The sequence below is a fragment of the Perca flavescens genome, chromosome 3, assembly GCF_004354835.1.
Source record: "Perca flavescens isolate YP-PL-M2 chromosome 3, PFLA_1.0, whole genome shotgun sequence".
NCBI lineage: Eukaryota > Metazoa > Chordata > Actinopteri > Perciformes > Percidae > Perca > Perca flavescens.
This window is the reverse complement of record NC_041333.1, coordinates 169,129-185,593: the sequence shown is the minus strand read 5'-3', so window position 1 is coordinate 185,593 and position 16,465 is coordinate 169,129. Positions and strand designations below refer to the sequence as shown.

The window sequence follows — 16,465 nt, the reverse complement described above, 5'->3', positions numbered from 1 at the left end:
TTACACTCAATTAGCGGTGGTAGCAGTAGGTTAGTCTGCCCATCAAGCGATTCGACCTGAAAACCCTCTGCCTTTCTGCCTGACGTCTCAACCAATCCGGCACAGGTCTTCAGTGAGTAGGGGAATGGTTGGCCCTTGATGTTGAAAAGCTCAAAGAAGTCTGATCGCACCAGCGGCGGTTGCTTTGATCATCCAAAATGACGTACATGTTGGTTGCCTTCTCACGTTGACCTTGAGGGTATATTCTTACCAGACAGATCTTCGAGCAGGATCTTCCTATTTGCTCTGGACCACATACCTGGGTACAGTGTGAGGAGATGGCTGTGCTGTCGCCAGCATGTTCCTCTTCCTCCCCGCCATTGTCTGGTGGGGGTGTAGACCTTCTGTAGACTTGAGGTGGTGGGCCTGGATGCATAGCAGCATGATGTCGGTCACTGTCGCACTCCATGCACTTTACTGTTGCCTTACAGTCTCTTGCGAGATGACTGGCTGATGTGCAGCACTTGAAACAAATTCCATTCTCCTTGAGAATGCTCTTTCTTTCTTCAAGAGTCTTACCTCTAAATGCTCTGCATTTCCTTAGCGAATGTGGTTTGTTGTGAATGAGACAGTTTTTCTCTGGCCCGCCGGCTTTCTCTCAGGTGAGATCGCAGGTGGGTTTTCACCTGAAGAGATGTCTGTCTTGTGAACGGATATTTTTCTTCCATAGTTATTTGAGACTACCTTGTCTGACTTCGGTCCGTTGGTGTTGGCGCATAGAAGGATGAAACTGGGATCATTTCTCCGGCGTGCTTCATGGCAGATGAAGTCGGCAAAGTAATTGAATGGAGGAAAGTAGCCATTGTTATCTTCTTTAAACTTTGAGCCGACTGAGAGCCATTTCTCCTGTAGCCCGTGAGGGAGTTTCTCCATGATGGGACCAATGCCTCTGGCGGTATCCAGGTAAGTCAATCCTGTGAGGTAACCTTCTTCTCTGGCACCCTGGAGCTCCATAAGAAGATCACCTAGGTCCCTCAGCTTCCCGTAATCTTTGGTTGATATTCTTGGGAATTCATCCAATCTCTTAAAAAGAGACTTCTCCATTACTTCAGGTGCAGCGTAGCACTCTTGGAGGCGCTCCCAGGCCTTTTTAAGTGCTATATCTGGGTTCCCGACATGCACAGAGCGAATCCTTTTGATGTGTTTTACAGACTCTGGTCCGAGCCATTTAATAAGCAAATCCAACATTTCAGTGGAGGTGAGTCCTAAGCCTGTAGTAGCATTGCTGAATGATGACTGCCATGCTAAATAACTTTCAGGTTTATCATCGAATTGATAGAGACTTGTACTTACTAAATCACGACGAGCCAGGAATCGTGCCAGGTGTTCTGTTTCAGGTGTCACTCTTGGGATGGATGGTGCATGCACAGGCACGTATGATGGAGCTGCTGCCTTAAGTTGTGATTTGAGAGGATGATGTATTGTCTTGGTTTTTGCCGGGTGTCCGGTGTCTCTAGCGGGTGTTGTGTAAAGTCCACTGTCTATAACGGGTGTTGTATGATGTCCTTCATATCTTACCAGACCCGTATGACCTCCCTTAAGTGGTGTGGTGATGTGGTTTACATCCCTGAATTTAGCATGGTTGTTGTAGAATGGCTTTTTCGGTGCTGTGTTATGCTCAGATGGTCTATTATGGGTTTCAACCTCTTCTTGCCCTTCCTGTAACTGTAAGTTACGTGGTACGTGGTTTCCTACTTCCGGTTTTAGCGCAGTAAACAAACGTCAAAATAAGAGTCTGCATGAACTACTTCCTGTTTTAGCTCAGTAAACAAATGTCAAAATAAGAGTCTGTTGTTAAATGCATAAAAATTCAACTTAAATGCCTGAAGGGCAAAACAGTCTTTGAGCCAGTTATTATCACTTAATGTATGTGATTATATATGTAAAATAGGAACATCTTTTACTGAAATGCATACTTGAATTAATTTGAAGTGGCTGTGTGCAACTAAAGAGGAATAGGATTGCAAGTTTCAGTGCATATCATAATGTTAATGGTAATGGTAAAAATAACAGCTTTTAAACATTTTTAAAATTACAATTAAATTAACCAAACAAGTCACGCATCTTTGGTAATATGTAGCCGTCATTTTTCTTAATTTGAGGAGGTTCTACTTAATTACATAGACATGCACAAGTTTAGTTAAGCTCACTATTCACCATTCCTTCAGACCGCATATAGACATTAAAAGGGAAATTATTTTCTGACTTGGGTTAAATATATATATATATATATATATTCTACTTCTTACTCTTATAATTCCCCAGTATCCCTCTGAGGGTTGATTGTATTTGTGACACCTTGTGGCACATGGCTGCTAGGGCTGGCGAGATGGCCTTTTTTGTTGGTCTCACATACTTTCACATTTTGGTGACCTGCTGTGAACTCAACTTTGCCCAATTCGGACAGGAGGCGCAGTAGGGGAGCGTGTCAGCAGCAATCAAGGGCACAGTGCAACTTCAGTATGCCTGGTGCTTTTGCTTGTCACACCCAGCTGCTCAGAGCAGGTCAACTGTGATTTGTTTTAATGTGCCTTATAAAAGCAAAACAGGTATAAACAGATCTTGTTCAAATCATTTTGTGGATGATAAGTTTGCCGATAGATTTTCACATATTTCTGTCAAACAGAATAGGTGCTGTGATGGACAGAACGGACTCAAATGCAAGGCTCCAAAAACGTAACAAGTTTATTAACAAAACTCAAACAAAGGTTAGCGGGGAACTCAGGGGTAGAAACTGGGAGAGCGAGGGACTCAAGGGAAAAACCTAGGGGGGGACAGAGGAGCCGAGGAGGGGCTGGCTGGATGGGGAGACGGAGGAAGGATGGAGCCCGGTGCCGTGGTAGTAGGACTGGATGGTGAGGCCAGCTGACTGAGTATGGAAGGCTTGAAGATGAACACTGCGGAGAAAAACACAAAGAGGTGTAAGACAAGGGAACACACAAGAATAGGTAAGAGCAGAAAGGGGTAGTGAGATCAAAAATAGCAAGTGTCACCAATGGAGCTGAGACAACAATTCAACGGAGAAGATCTGTTGGGCCGGGGTTGAAGTACTGTGCTTGATTGTAGATGGCTGGCAGGTGTGTGTGGCGGGAGAACAGTGATGGTTGATTGGCAGCAGGTGTGTGTAGTCAGCTGGCAGGCATTAGGCAGGAGGGGGAGGGGGAAAGTAAAAAGAGACACAGGGAGAGAAAGACAGAGCAAACAGAAAAATACTAACTGCAGAGAAAAATAAACAGAGACTCACAGCCAGCCGACCCCAACCATCACAATAGGTTAAAAACTGATGTAAATAATCAGCCGGAGGTAGCTTCATCCACTGTAGATTTCCTGGACTGACCGGTGAACACTGTGTTGCTGGGAACATCAGTGATGTCACTTGTCTCTTTTCTTCCCAACAGGTTCCATAGAGCCTGCAGCTTGGTATTTTGTAATTGTAACAGAAATCTTTGAGCATGTAATGGTGCAGAATCGCAGCTACTGATAATGGGGCTGGAGGATTTGTTCTGATTTGCAAAGTTAAAAAAAGGATTTAATGAGACGATTTACACGCAATCAGTGTAAGCAATCAAGTAAATTACTTAATTTGACTAATATATTAAACGGGACATTCACAATCAGTGAAATAACATTAAGTTGCTCTGGCCCCAATTGTTCTTGGGTTGATACTTGTAATGTAATGCCTTCAAACATATTGTGCAGACAGACAGCAGTAATAGTGCTTGAGCTTACACTACTGTAGGACAAAGACTGATAGCAAGAGAAAACAATTAGCCTCCATCAAAAGATAAACAGACAATTTCAAAACTATTTTATTTCCGTGCCGTATCTTGTTGGCTAGATTCACCCGGGGCTTGTTCATTGTCGGGAATGGAAAGTGTGCAGCGCCGGTGACTTTACCATGAGCAGGGCTTGACATGTTTTTGAAGCACTTGTCCTTTGGACAAGTATATTTACGTTTCACTTGTCCATGCACAAAAGTCAGTTGTTTGTGTAAAGATTTATCATTTTGTAATTTTTTTTGTGTTTTGCTAATGCAGAATTCGAACAAACCGTTGAAAGCATCCAAACTTCAAAAATCCAAAAATCATCATTAATAAAATTCTGTTGAACCAGTAGAAACAAACATGTCCAAAGAATATATTTCCCTTTCAACAAGAATAAAGGATCTCCAGACTCCATAATACAAAGTTATACTTTGTACGCCGGTGTGCAGAAGTTAATATATTGAGATTCTAAGTCAATATTTTAAATGTTTTCATTGCTTTGAGATTCTTAGTCAATATTCTGAGTTACTAAATCAATATATTGAAATACTGAGCCAATATTTTGAAATATTAAGTCAATATATTGAGATTCTAATATTTTAAATTTTGTCATTACTTTGAGATTCTTAGTTTATATTCTGAGATACTAAGTCAATATTTTGACCAGAGGTAGTGGTGACTTGAACTTATATTATATCTAAAATAATTTTGTAGACATAACAATGGATTTTGCCACTAAATGTTGGTGTTAACTTTTTTTACGAGGCAGAGAGCCAGCCGCTAAATGAGTCAAATTAACTTCATGCTTCATCCACACAAAGCAAACAGCTATTGCCACAAGTGACAACAGTATTTGGCTTGTTTTCTGTGAATGATGTGGCGAGCAGTGTTGGTCATCTTACTTTTAAAAAGTAATTAGTTACAGTTACAAATTACTTCTCCCAAAAAGTAATTGAGTTAGTAACTCAGTTACCACATTGTAAAAGTAATTAGTTACTCAGCAAAGTAACTCACTTTATTTTTTATGTTCTATAACGCTATTACGTTCTATAACATCTTTAACGTCAAAGATGTTTATATTAACTGATTGATGTGTTCAGCTTGGCCTTGGCCACCTGTTGCTGACCCGAAAAATCCATCGGTTTCCTGCTGAGAACCATGGCCTCAGATTTAGAGGTGCTGATCTTCATCCCAACTGCTTCACTCTCGGCTGCAAACCGATCTAGTGAGTGCTGAAGGTCACAGGCCGATGATGCCATCAGGACCACATCATCTGCAAAGAGCAGCGATGAGATGCCAGCCCACCGAACTGCAACCCCTCTCCACCCCGACTACGCCTTGATATCCTGTCCATAAATGTTACAAACAGGATTGGTGACAAAGCGCAGCCCTGGCGGAGGCCAACCCTCACCTGAAACGAGTCCGACTTACTGCCGAGAACCCGGACACAGCTCTCGCTTTGGTTGTACAGAGATTGGATGGCCCTGAGAAGAGACCCCCTCACCCCATACTCCCGCAGCACCTCCCACAGTCATACACCTTTTCCAGATCCACAAAACACATGTAGACCGGTTGGGCATACTCCCAGGCTCCCTCCAGGATCCTAAAGAGTAAAGATCTGGTCCGTTGTTCCACGACCAGGACGGAATCCGCATTGTTCCTCCTCAACCCGAGGTTTGACTATCGGCCGAACCCTCCTTTCCAGCACCTTGGAGTAGACTTTACCAGGGAGGCTGAAAAGTGTGATACCCTGTAATTGGCACACACCCTCTGGTCCCCCTTTTTAAAAGGGAACCACCACCCCGTCTGCCACTCCATTGGCCCCGTCCCAGACTTCCACGCAATGTTGAAGAGGCGTGTCAACCAGGACAGCCCCTCCACACCCAGAGCCTTGAGCATTTCTGGACGGATCTCATCAATCCCTGGGGCTTTGCCACTGTGGAGTTGTTTGACTACATCAGTGACCTCCGCCTGGGAAATTGACAATGATCCCCCATCATCCTCCAGCTCTGCCTCTAACATAGAGGGCGTATTAGTCGGATTCAGGAGTTCCTCAAAGTGCTCCTTCCACCGCCCTATTACCTCCTCAGTTGAGGTCAACAGTGTCCCATCCTTACTGTACACAGCTTGGATGGTTCCCCGCTTCCCCCTCCTGAGGTGGCGAACAGTTTTCCAGAAGCACCTTGGTGCCGACCAAAAGTCCTTCTCCATGTGTTCTCCAAACTTCTCCCACACCCGCTGCTTTGCCTCTTTCACGGCAGAGGCTGCAGCCCTTCGGGCCCTTCGGTACCCTGCAACCGCCTCCGGAGTCCTCTGGGATAACATATCCCGGAAAGACTCCTTCAGTCGGACGGCTTCCCTGACCACCGCTGTCCACCACGGTGTTCGTGGGTTACCGCCCCTTGAGGCACCTAAGACCCTAAGACCACAGCTCCTCGCAGCAGCTTCAGCAAGGGAAACTTTGAACATTGTCCACTAGGGTTCATTGCCCCCAGCCTCCACAGGGATGCACGAAAAGCTCCGCCGGAGGTGTGAGTTGAAAGTCTGTCGGACAGGGGCCTCCTCCAGATGTTCCCAATTTACCCGCACTACCCGTTTGGGCTTACCAGGTCTGTCCAGAGTCTTCCCCCACCCCCTGACCCAACTCACCACCAGATGGTGATCAACCGAGTGTCCAAAACACACGGCCTCAGATCAGATGAAACGATTATAAAATCAATCATTAACCTTTGGCCTAGGGTTCTCTGGTACCAAGTACACTTATGAGCATCCCTATGTTCGAACATGGTGTTTGTTATAGACAATCCATGACTAGCACAGAACTCCAACAACAAACAACCACTCTGGTCAAGGTCTCCAAGAAGGCCGAATACTCCAAACTCCTGTTTGGTGCATATGCACAAACAACAGTCAGAGTTTTCCCCCCCACAACCCGCAGGCGACCCTCTCGTCCACCGGGGTAAACTCCAACGTAGCGGCGCTCAGCCAGGGGCTTGTGAGTATCCCCACACCCGCCCGGCGCCTCACACCCTGGGCAACTCCGGAGAAGAGTCCAACCCCTATCCAGGAGTATGGTTCCAGAACCGAGACTATGCGTAGAGGTAAGATCTAACCGGTAGCGCTCTACCTCCCGCACCAGTTCCGGCTCCTTCCCCCACAGAGAGGTGACGTTCCACGTCCCCAGAGCCAGCGTCTGCTGCCCGGGTCTGGTCCGTCGAGGCCCCTGACCTTCACTGCCACCCGTGTGACAACGCACCCGACCCCAGCGGTTCCTCCCACAGGTGGTGGGCCCATGGGCTGGAGAGATGGGAGCCATGTAGCTTTTTCGGGCTGTGCCCGGCCGGGCTCCATGGCAAACCAGGCCACCAGGCGCTCGCCAACGAGCCCGCCATCTGGGCCTGGCTCCAGACGGGGGCGCCGGGCTTCCTCCGGGCAGGGTCACTCCATCTCTACCTCGTTTATTCATTGGGGTTTTTGAACCATTCTTTGTCTGGCCCCTCACCTGAGACTATTTTGCCTTGGGAGACCCTACCAGGAGCACACAGCTCCAGACAACACAGCCCTCAGGTTCACAGAGACACACAAACCTCTCCACCACGATAAGGTGATGGTTCACGGAGAGGCAATAAGTATTTAGTCTTTTTAATGTTTACTTGGCTGATGATAGTCTATATTTTTTTTATGTTAATACATCCCATGAAAATCAAAAAACATAATGAATGTATCAACTTTTGCTACTTTGGCCAAAGTATTTTTTTTGTGATAATTTTTTTTTTAGCACCTTTAGACATACTAAACAACAATGGCGCACAGAACAAAAAAACACAAATTGAACAAGAACAAAGACCCTCTCCCACCCCCACCCTCTGCGGCTCAAGAAAAACAAAAGAAACAAACACACCTTGCCTAATCATTCTCCTCTAGTTCTTGTGGGGTAGAGGTCATTAAGTCTGATATTTGTGCTGCTGTGCTTTCCAATAGGCTGATAGTTGATGATTTGGCTTTGTTAATCCTTGCTGTAGAGAGCTCAAGCATAATGATGTCTAGGAAATACACCAACCACTGTTTTATACAAAGCGAGTGGGGGGGGGCAGCATTGAGCTATCATTTTCTTAGTTGCAGTTGAGATGGCTAACCAAACTTTCTTTTGTCTCTCAAGCAGGTGTAATTTAGAGTCATCATTAAATAACAAAACAATCGGGTCAGTAGGAATTTGTTTTTTTTTTTTAAGATTTGTTTTTATTAACAGAAGTTCTTACAAGATATTAAAGGTGTGTAGTAAGGATCTGCAATTTGAAACATTGAAGGTTGTATTTCACAAAAGGAAATACACACAAATGTGTAACCTTACAGGTACACCGCACAATGATAATGATTTTAAATTTTTGAACATCAGAAAAGAAAACAAGAGAAAGGAAAAAGACTAAGTAAATAAAATCAATACAAAACAAAAACACAAATATTACACAAACTTTCCCCTTCCCACCCCCTTCCCTTGTATGGTTCTCAATTTCCTTTCATTTATATATCTAAACAGTCTATGTACAGTTTAAGTACCTACACCCATCTGTGTATATACATATCTATTGTATATAAGTCTACACACTACTTATAACAAATGCATCAATGAGGAGGTCATACCAGATAAACATGCAGAGTGCTAATTTCTAAGGCGGTCCAGGAGGGCTCATACTAGCGTGGTCAGCCAAGTCCAGAGAGGGCAGAATGTCTGTGAAGGGGCCCCAGATTTGTCTAAAGGCTGCATGTTTCCCTCTCACATTATATAATATCTTTTTTTCGTGTGCAGTAAGACACAAGCTCATTAATCCAATGTCTTACTGATGGTGAATTTTCAGATTTCCAGTTAATCAGAATACATTTTTTTACTGCAGTGCTCGCAAGTAAGATAAAGTATTTCTTGTAGTAGTTCACATTAATAGAGCTTGTGTCCCCCAGGATCCAAAGTTTTGGGTCCTGTTCAATTTGATTTCCTATTATCCTTGAGGTTAATTCAATGACACGTTTCCAAAATTGTTCTATCATTGGGCAACTCCATAGCATGTGTAAAAGATCACCATCGGTCACTTTACATCTCTGACATTTGGAAGAGATGTTACTGTCAATTTTATGTAACCTGCAAGGGGTGTAGTATGTCCTATGGAATATATTAAATTGAATTTATCTGTGTTTCGTGGAGGTTAGCACAGTCTGTGCTTGTTCCAGTAGACGATGCCATTGTGTCTCCTCATAAATACAGCCTAGGTCTTTTTCCCATTTCCCCCTTGTAGATGTTTTATCATAAACCGGTAATTTTCCATTGATTATGCCATATATAGAAGATATTATTCCTTTTGTTGAATCATGTAATTTATTACATAGGTGGGTTTCAAGAGGAGTTTCTTGTGGCATATATGGGAATGTTTCTTTGGATTTCTCCTTAACCCAGTCTCTGATTTGTAGAAATTTAAAGAAACTGTCTTTGGGAAGATTGAATCTTTCATTTAGTTGTTGGAAGTTAGCAAATGTATCGTTAATATACAAGTCAGCAACTGTCTGGATTCCTCTTTCCCTCCACCCCCGTAGCACCGAGTCAGCTATGTGGTGTGAGAGGTTGGGATTACCCCATAAAGGTGCCTTTCTAAGAAAGTAAATATTTGTGTCGAGAAGTGAGTGAGATTCTTGCCACGCAGCAAATGTATTCAGTATTATTGAATTGTTTGTGAGTGTGGCTAAACATTTTTTTGTGCCTAAGAAAGGAATATCCTTTAACGGAATAGATTTCATCTCATGTTGTTCTATTGGGACCCATCTAACCTCACTGTTCTCTGCATGCAGCCAGATCCAAATCGATCTGTACTGAGACGCAAGATAATAATTCCTAAAATTTGGTAAGTTGAGTCCTCCCCTTGAATATGGAGCCTGTATAGAGAGGAGTTTGACCCTAGGGTTTTTCTTTGCCATATAAAAGGAGTTAAAATTTTGTTAAGCTCCTTAAAGAGACTCATGGGAACTTTCATCGGGAGACATTGAAATAAGTAAATAAACTTAGGCAAAATGTTCATTTTGATAGTGTTGATTCTGCCTATGAGAGACAGTGGAAGATCAATCCATCTTTGAAGGTTAAGCTTGGTTTGTTCCAATAGTTTTATATAGTTCTGTTTAAATATATGTTCATCCGATTTACCAATTTGTATTCCCAAATATTTAAAACCAATGGTGGACCATTTTAATGGGTCAGTGAGAGCTCTAATATTATTGTCATGTATATTTAGTGGTAAGATCTCACTTTTAGTGTAATTTAATGTATATCCTGAGATAGCACTATATTCTTTGAGGCATTTCAATAGAGGAGGGATTGATGTTTGCGGATCAGTTATATATAATAAGAGGTCATCTGCATACAGAGAAAGTTTGTGTTCATGTGAGCCAAATTTAATTCCTGCTATGGAGGTGTTAGAACGGATGGCAATGGCTAGCGGTTCAATTGCAAGCGCAAAGAGCACGGGGGAGCTTGGACAGCCTTGCCTGCACCCTCTGGATAATGAGAAAGTGTTAGATAGCATGTCGTTTGTTAAAACATTAGCTTTGGGTGCATTAAAAAGTGTTTTAACAAATTTAGTGAATTTCTCTCCAAATCCCATAGCCTGTAGAGTCTGGAATAGAAAGCTTGGTTCAATTCTGTCAAATGCTTTGTTTGCGTCCATAGACATTATTAGCATAGGATTTGAATTTTTTTGTGCGATGTTCAGTATGTGGAGCAGTCGCCGCACATTGTCTGCTCCGTACCGGTCTTTAATGAAACCCGTTTGGTCAGGGTGTATTATTTTAGGTATAACATCTTCCAGTCTGAGAGCAATTAGTTTGGATAGTATTTTATAATCTGCATTTAAGAGGCTGAGGGGTCTGTACGAGTCACATTTCTGTTTGTCTTTGGCCGGTTTAGGAAGCAGTGTGATTGTTGCGATTTCCAATGAATCTGGTAATTTTTTATTTTCTAGAGCTTCTTTAATCATGTTCGTGAGTGGAGTTAATAGTTTTTTTGAAAAGGCCTTATAATACTCGACAGGGAAGCCATCTGGCCCGGGAGTCTTGTTGTTTTGTAAAGAATTAATGGCAGGGAGTACCTCCATTTCTGATATATCTGCATCAAGCAGATCTCTATCCTCATCTTGTAATTTGGGGAGGGTTATTCTATCCAAGAACTTTTTTGCTCCAATATTATCCGCATCTTGCCCAGTTTTGTATAAATTTTCATAGAATTGTTTGAATTCTGCATTAATGGATGATGAGTTATCAAGGAGTCTGCCGTCCTCTGCTAATATTGAGTGTATGAATTTATCAGATGTTTCCTTCTTAATTTGCCAGGCCAAGAGTTTACTTGTTTTGTTCCCGAACTCATAATAGTGATATCTAGTTCTGGCCATAGCTGCTTCCTCTTTACATAGAGGAGTACATAGATTACTATATTGCATCCTTGTTCTTGTTAGTGTGTTAAGGTGTTCTTCCTTCTTGGTGGCAATGTATTCCTGTTCCTGCTTTCTAATATCTCTTTCCAATTTGGTTAGTCTCTCTCTAATCTGTTTTACCTTGTGAGCACTGTATGATAAAATTTGACCTCTCATATAGGCTTTAAGAGCTTCCCAAATATTGGCATGTGAGGAGGAATTTGAATTGGCGTCAAGAAATATTTCAATATTGGTAGTCATGTATGAAATAAACTCAGGGTCTTTCAACATGTAATTTTTAAATCTCCACCTGCAGGTTGTGGGCTGTGGAGTATCAAGCAACCAGGAGAGTTTGATGGGATTATGATCTGAGAAGGTAGCTGCTAGATAGGAGCATTCGATCACTGCGGCTATCATACCTAGTGGCACCAGGAACAAGTCAATTCTAGAGTGTGTATTATGGGTAGGTGAAAAGAAAGAGAAATCCCTCTGGTTTGGATAAAGATTTCGCCACACGTCAACTATGCCTATGTCTTTCATACCTTGTTTTAGTGCTGTTGCCGCCTTTGATAGTGAAAAGGTTTTTGGTAATGATCGATCCAAAAGTGGGTTTAATACCAAATTAAAGTCTCCACCTACAACACATTGACCCCCAATTGTAGCCAGTTTCATAATCAGATTGTTAAGGAACAACGGGTCATCATAATTGGGCCCATATATGTTCACTAAGGATATCTTGTTCCTATTTATTTCACAATCTACAAGCAAAAATCTGCCATTTTTATCCTTTTCAACTGAATTTAATTTAAAGTTCAGGCGTTTATTAATGAGCAAGGCAACACCTCTTGCTTTCGAGGAGTAGGAAACACAAGCGCCACATCGTTTCACTGACTTGTACAGTATATTTCTTCTGTACAATGAACATGGACACTATCATTTATTCTGACTCAGTCTCACTTACACCGTTGGGTAGCCTGTGTTTGTCCGCAGTTCAAAACGGTCCACAACAAATGCTGTTTGATAAAATTATGTTTATCCCTGTTTGAGTTGCTAAAAACCACCTTTAAAAAAAAAATCTAACTATAAACATATTTGTGACTCATTAAAAACAAAACAACCAAACAGTTTTGAAGTTGTTGTAAAGCAGAGCCTGGCAACCATTTTCTCTCCTTAATTTCAGTTTGGGTGTTAAGCCAGGCTAAATAAATCACATATCTATTTCTCTATTGATTAGATTAAATGGAGATGAAATTAATATTTATCTTGTGATACAAGCTGTATCTTGGAGAGCAATTGTGTGCTTTCTAAAATGTTGAATTATGTAAATTTTTGTTTCAGTACATCAGAACTGCCACTTGCAGAGGTTGTGCCCTTTTGTGTAGTGATGTGTGCATGGTTGCTGAGATATTTCAGCCTTGATGTGGCTGTGCTGCTTCTTCCTGTAATCAGAGCATCTGATGGATGATGACAGGGTTGGCACTGCTGCTCAAGGAGAGAGTGCAGGGCAACACCATCTTTTACGTAGTGTCTCGCTTGATCTGCGTCTGCACTGTAATTGGGCAACACAGAGTCAAATACACACACACACACACACACACACACACACAGACACACACACACACACACACACATCCATTAATGTCTACACAGCAGTAAAGACACAAAGACACTGCTCTCATTGCTGATATCTGTGCAGGTTTGCTTGTGTTTTATTCCTTGAGATAACATCCCTCTTCTCCTTATCTTGCTTGGGTACGTACACATACACACACACACACACACACACACACACAGTAACATTGTGAAAAGCCTTGCCTCAAATCAGGTGGAGTGCATCATGGACAGATTGGATTAGACATCAATACATTTAGGAAAGTCAAAGGGACGTGTATCATAAAAAGAACACCTGAGGAATCTTTGATTTTAGACATCAACTTAATTCAATGAACAAAACCATCTATTTTGACATTAATGTGCACTAGAAACTGATGACATTTTACAAAGTATGTATGGGAACACTCCCAAAGGGCTTTGTTAATATTTTGTATTTCTTACTAGTGTTTCCCACACATTTTTTTTAAACGCTATTTAAACGTTCAGCTGCATTTTCTTTCCCTGCTCTCTGCCGTCTCTCTGTCACTTGTGTCTCACTCACACACACACACACACACACACACACACAGCTCCTCCCACTGTTTGGTGTTTGGTGTTTTTAGCCCCCAACATCGCCTTCCAGGCAGTGCGGCAATGGTTATGTCAAAGAAGTTATGTTTAGGTTTAAGGTGAGGGTTAGCTGCCTGTAAGGCGATGTTGGAGGCTTAAAACACCATCGCGCCCACCGTGTACAGCGTCTGTCTCCATAAAGGACAGAAGACGGCTGGCGAAATTCACAAGTTCACGAAAGGTTGGTAACTATCTCGTGAACACTTTTACAAAATCAAACATTAAAAAGTCCTATAATGTGGGAGGAACCGTTGGGGTCGGGTGCGATGCCACATGGGTGGCAGTGAAGGTCAGGGGCCTCGACGGACCAGACCCGGGTGGGGCTTACCTCTACGCACAGTCTTGGTTCTGGAACCATACTCCTGGATAGGGGTTGGACTCTTTTCTTCTCCGGAGTTGCCCAGGGTGTGAGGCGCCGGGCGGGTGTGGGGATACTCACAAGCCCCGGCTGAGCGCCCGCTGTGTTGGGTTTACCCGGTGGACGAGAGGGTTGCCTCCCCTCACGCCTGCGGGTTGTGGGGAAAACTCTGACTGTTGTTTGTGCATATGCACCAAACAGGAGTTCGGAGTATTCGGCCTTCTTGGAGACCTTGACTGGAGTCCTGCATGGGGCTCCAGTGGGGGACTCCATTGTTCTGCTGGGGGACTTCAACGCACACGTGGGCAATGATGGAGACACCTGGAGAGGCGTGATTGGGAGGAACGGCCTCCCTGATCTAAACCAGAGTGGTTGTTTGTTGTTGGACTTCTGTGCTAGTCATGGATTGTCTATAACGAAGGGGTTTGTGCCAATTATAGGGGTATCACACTTCTCAGCCTCCCTGGTAAAGTCTACTCCAAGGTGCTGGAAAGGAGGGTTCGGCCGATAGTCGAACCTCGGGTTGAGGAGGAACAATGCGGATTCCGTCCTGGTCGTGGAACAACGGACCAGCTCTTCACTCTCGCAAGGATCCTGGAGGGAGCCTGGGAGTATGCCCAACCGGTCTACATGTGTTTTGTGGATTTTGAGAAGGCGTATGACCGGGTCCCCCGGGAGATACTGTGGGAGGTTTTGCGGGAGTATGGGGTGAGGGGGTCTCTACTCAGAGCCATCCAATCTCTGTATGACCAAAGTGAGAGCTGTGTCCGGGTTCTCGGTAGTAAGTCGGACTCGTTTCAGGTGAGGGTTGGCCTCCGCCAGGGCTGCGCTTTGTCACCAATCCTGTTTGTAATATTTATGGACAGGATATTGAGGCGTAGTCGGGGTGGGGAGGGGTTGCAGTTTGGTGGGCTGGGGATCTCATCGCTGCTCTTTGCAGATGATGTGGTCCTGATGGCATCATCGGCCTGCGACCTTCAGCACTCACTGGATCGGTTCGTAACCGAGTGTGAAGCGGTTGGGATGAGGATCAGCACCTCTAAATCTGAGGCCATGGTTCTCAGCAGGAAACCGATGGAATGCCTTCTCCAGGTAGGGAATGAGTCCTTACCCCAAGTGAAGGAGTTCAAGTACCTTGGGGTTGTGTTCGCGAGTGGGGGGACAATGGAGCGGGAGATTGGTCGGAGAATCGGCGCAGCGGGTGCGGTATTGCATTCAATCTATCGCACCGTTGTGACGAAAAGAGAGCTTAGCCAGAAGGCAAAGCTCTCAATCTACCGGTCAGTTTTCGTTCCTACCCTCACCTATGGTCATGAAGGCTGGGTCATGACCGAAAGAACGAGATCCAGGGTACAAGCGGCTGAAATGGGTTTCCTCAGGAGGGTGGCTGGCGTCTCCCTTAGAGATAGGGTGAGAAGCTCAGTCATCCGTGAGGAGCTCGGAGTAGAGCCGCTGCTCCTTTGCGTCGAAAGGAGCCAGTTGAGGTGGTTCGGGCATCTGGTAAGGATGCCCCCTGGGCGCCTCCCTAGGGAGGTGTTCCAGGCACGTCCAGCTGGGAGGAGGCCTCGGGGAAGACCCAGGACTAGGTGGAGGGATTATATCTCCAACCTGGCCTGGGAACGCCTCGGGATCCCCCAGTCGGAGCTGGTTAATGTTGCTCGGGAAAGGGAAGTTTGGGGTCCCCTGCTGGAGCTGCTCCCCACGCGACCCGACGCCGGATAAGCGGACGAAGATGGATGGATGGATGGATGGATAAAAAATATTTTATATTCTGAATACAATGTTGTTAGCGTGTTAATGTTGAGTCCTGACCCGACTCTTAGCAAATAAGCAATTGCGCCCGCTTTAGAAAGTTAACTAGTCGCAAGTTTGCGGTAAAATGCAGTTGTGTTGTCTAGGTCAAAAAACTATATGTAGCAGATGTGAATCAAATAAACTTATTATAAATAATGTTATGTCATTTTTTACTCTTACACTGAATGTTTGCTGCTTCAATCCAGAGGAGTATTGAAAAGTATTTTCCGCGACTGAAAAAGGCCATGGTTGAGGATGAGGACCAGCTTGAACCAGAGGTATCAGTCTGAAACAGAGCTCAACAGTCCCACCACAATATTTTCAGGTTTCAACCAGTGAAAGACAGGGTCACAGGGAGAGAGAGAGAGATAGATTGGTTAGGCATTGAAGAAAGAGTAGGAGAGGAGGACAGCATCTAACAGCGTGTCCTCAGTTTTTGATACTTGATTGTTACGAAAATAAGTATTTCTAATCTGTGGGAAACACTGATTACTATACCTTTCTCTTCCCCCTTTCATCCCCCTTTCCTTGCTTCTTCCTCCTCCAGTCTGAACCCATACAGCTATGACGAGAGCTGTGTGTCCAGTAGCGTGGACCACCTGCCCCTGGCTGCCCTCCCGCTCCTTGCTATCGTCTCACCTCGCTACCAGGATGCTGTTGCCACAGTGATCACCCAATCCAACCAGGTCTACCACAGCTTCCTGCAGTCAGAGGACGGCCAGGGATTTACGGGTCAGGTCCGTCTCAAACTTCTTCTGGTTGGAGAGGAGAGGAGAGGAGAACTCTAGTTCACTTAAGTCTCTCATCATTGACTAATGAGCTGGAGGCACTTTTCAAAGGAA

General features: G+C 44.2%; 1 protein-coding gene across 1 annotated transcript in view; it reads left to right on the top strand.

The window, feature by feature from the left end:
- The window catches only part of pitpnm3 (PITPNM family member 3), a 140,962-nt gene that overhangs the window by 87,782 nt on the left and 36,715 nt on the right, over nucleotides 1-16,465 (top strand). Inside the window, exon 6 of the mRNA XM_028574362.1 lies at nucleotides 16,171-16,360. Within this exon, the coding sequence (XP_028430163.1) occupies nucleotides 16,171-16,360 (190 nt within the window). The remainder of the gene's footprint in view (nucleotides 1-16,170; nucleotides 16,361-16,465) is intronic.